Below are 2731 nucleotides of genomic sequence, written 5' to 3' on the forward strand. Positions count from 1 at the left end.
CCCGGCGCAGACGGCAGGCCCGGCGCCACAGGCCTGCCCGGCCCCCCTGGAAAGCCGGTAACGTTTCACTGTACTGGTTCTCATCAAACTTTTGTCAATCATTATCACTAGTGATTGCCTCAGATCGGTTTACGAACAGGTACCTCGTTTAAATATTGATCATCCGTCATGAGCACATTTCATGGGCTATTCTGTGTTTGAGATTTTAATAAGTTTTTAACAACCTATATGAGATTCACGAATAGAACAATTACATAAATAACATAAATTGAAATATTTGAACTGCAATCATTGTAGGGCGAAATAGGACCGAAAGGAGTAAAGGGCGACTACGGCGATATGGGCTCGCCCGGTATGCTAGGCGCGCCAGGCCTGCCCGGCCCGCCCGGCTATCCCGGACTGAAAGGCGACAAGGGCGATAAAGGAGACTCGGTGAGTGTTTCTCCGTCGGGCCCTTTGGTTTTCTGAACCGCCCCCTTCGCTGCTTTCATAATAGACAAAGAGGTGTGATCTCACAGCACACGGCGGTTCACTTGTTTATACTTATGCGTTTTTCATAAGAAGGGGCGCGGCATAGAGGACGCGTGCAAGTCACGTTTCTGTCGCCGCACGCACTGGTGTTCAACTAATGATGTGAGTGTATTGTTGTTGAGTGTCGCTGTATGTTGCATGTGGCGCCGGCGGCCGCGCGCAGAAGTACAGGAAGCTGAGAAGAAGACAGGTAACTATCTCCTCCCGCCCGCTGTAATCTACTGTCGATACACAGCACTATAATACTCCTTAGCGCAACCCTTATTTGTGTACTGTCTACTTAGTAAAGCGGTAAACCTTCGCTTACGGCAAGTGTACTGTGAACCTTCTGAAAAATAATATCCATGCGTCCAATTACATTTTAATACAAATTATTAAATCTTTACCGCCGGCGGTGTTATCGAACCGAATAAAAAACCTTTTGAAAGCCCGATATAAACATAAATAAACTTTTTATGTTTCACCTATATACCCGTTTGAAGTATAAACCCTCCAACGCGAAGAGGGTAAAACTGAATTTAAATTTGCATAAATAAGTACAAAGCAGTACGTGCCATAATACAAATATTTAATGTCTACAAATGACGTATTATAATTATTATACGTTATACAGTATGTTTCTAGATTGTAGCTTTGTAATGTTTTGATTTGGTGTACTTATTTCTGTTCCAAAGAACTGTCTCCTTACAGCCACTGTTGAATTTGCAGGGAGACGGCACCGGCTACGAGCTGTACGGACATGAAATGGTAAGTGGTGGTCGTCCCCGCGCCCCGAGCCCCGCGCCCCGCGCCCCTCGCCCTGCACCCCGCACCCCGCGCCTCGTGCGCTTCCCGTGCCGTAACATGCTTCAAAAATCCACTCGGTTTGGACATTTCCGGACGCTAAAAGCTGCGGCATTTACTTGCTACTAAACAACAACGCTACGGAGAAGATGGCATTGATCAGTTCACCACATATTACGAATAAATTTTACGCATATGAAAAAAACTCGTTAAGAATAAATGTCTGGCGTAACTTTTTATTCCAAAAAGCCTTAAACAACAGTAGTATTCGCCTGCAGGGCCAGCTCGAAACAAGACCGTCGAGTGAAGTATTCTGCTTTTGGAGCGACGAGAGAGGAACCGGAGGCCCTTTGGCTCCTCCGTTTACTCGTATTTAAATGATTTCGGTTACATGTTGTACAAATCGTTTGCATGTTGAACAATTATTGTAAAATTTCTTAGAAACTGAAATTACTTTCTACACCATAGTTTGAAGTGTTGCACTTTTCCCCCCTTTCTATTAACGCCGTAAGGACTAGTAAGAAGATTATGTTCAACAGTGGTCGATAGAGGTTAACAAATGGAAGATGTTTTTTCTAATAATCCCATGAATTTCAGATATATAAATCCCACAATTTTTATCTTACGTTGCCTTCTTTTTTTAATAATCTTAAAATGTTCAATCGGTTGTAAGGGAAAATGTATATTCATAATGTAATTACTGTAGAATATAATGAACATGCGTGTAAGTGACCCTGCGCTGTGGACAGATGATGGGGCCACCGGGCGCGCCGGGCGTGCCGGGGGCGCCGGGCGTGGCAGGCCCTCCCGGTATCAAGGGCGACAAGGGCGAACCGGGCGCACGGGGCAAGGCGGTACGGTTATGTATTTTTTTCTCTCCACTAGATCTAACATAAAAACCATATCACATGATGCTGCGAATATGTGGCTCGATAGTTTTTAGCAAATTAACAATTATTTTTTTTGTTTTAGGGTGAACGAGGCGAAAAGGGAGACGCGGGGCCAATGGGACTACCGGTTAGTTTTCACCCACCTTGGTAAAAACGATTTTTTTTCGGAATTCTAATTACTAATCTTACGAGCTTTCCATCAAGCGATGTATTTTTCAGACATAAGACTAATTAATGTTCAGATTTTAGACTATCAGATATGTTTGTCTTTCTTTATACAATAGCTATCATTTCGGCATTACCTACATTAGCTAGTGCGAATGCGTGCGGGCAGCGAATTGTTGTCAACAAAGGACACGCTTGCTCGATTGCCGCCTTCGGTTGTAAAATCATTGTGTAGTCCTAGTCGGCGGCATACTTATACGTAAAATGTTGATCTCTATGCGTACAATTTAAAAAAAAATTTTAAGTATCATAGTCGATGCACGTTCGTTGCAGGGCCCCGTGGGGCTGCCGGGTGAGGCGGG

The 2731-nt window shown here is 44.2% G+C and overlaps 1 protein-coding gene across 1 annotated transcript in view; it reads left to right on the forward strand.

Moving 5' to 3' along the window:
* The first annotated feature begins 6 nt into the window (after positions 1-6).
* LOC106106213 (collagen alpha chain CG42342-like) overlaps positions 7-2731 on the forward strand; it is a 3166-nt gene continuing 441 nt past the window's right edge. The window contains exons 1-7 of the mRNA XM_013286762.1: positions 7-57; positions 298-432; positions 695-721; positions 1240-1278; positions 2064-2168; positions 2287-2331; positions 2703-2726. Of these exons, the coding sequence (XP_013142216.1) occupies positions 340-432; positions 695-721; positions 1240-1278; positions 2064-2168; positions 2287-2331; positions 2703-2726 (333 nt within the window). The 5' untranslated portion in view covers positions 7-57; positions 298-339. The remainder of the gene's footprint in view (positions 58-297; positions 433-694; positions 722-1239; positions 1279-2063; positions 2169-2286; positions 2332-2702; positions 2727-2731) is intronic.

The sequence above is a fragment of the Papilio polytes genome, unplaced genomic scaffold, assembly GCF_000836215.1.
Source record: "Papilio polytes unplaced genomic scaffold, Ppol_1.0 DF822289.1, whole genome shotgun sequence".
Lineage (NCBI taxonomy): Eukaryota > Metazoa > Arthropoda > Insecta > Lepidoptera > Papilionidae > Papilio > Papilio polytes.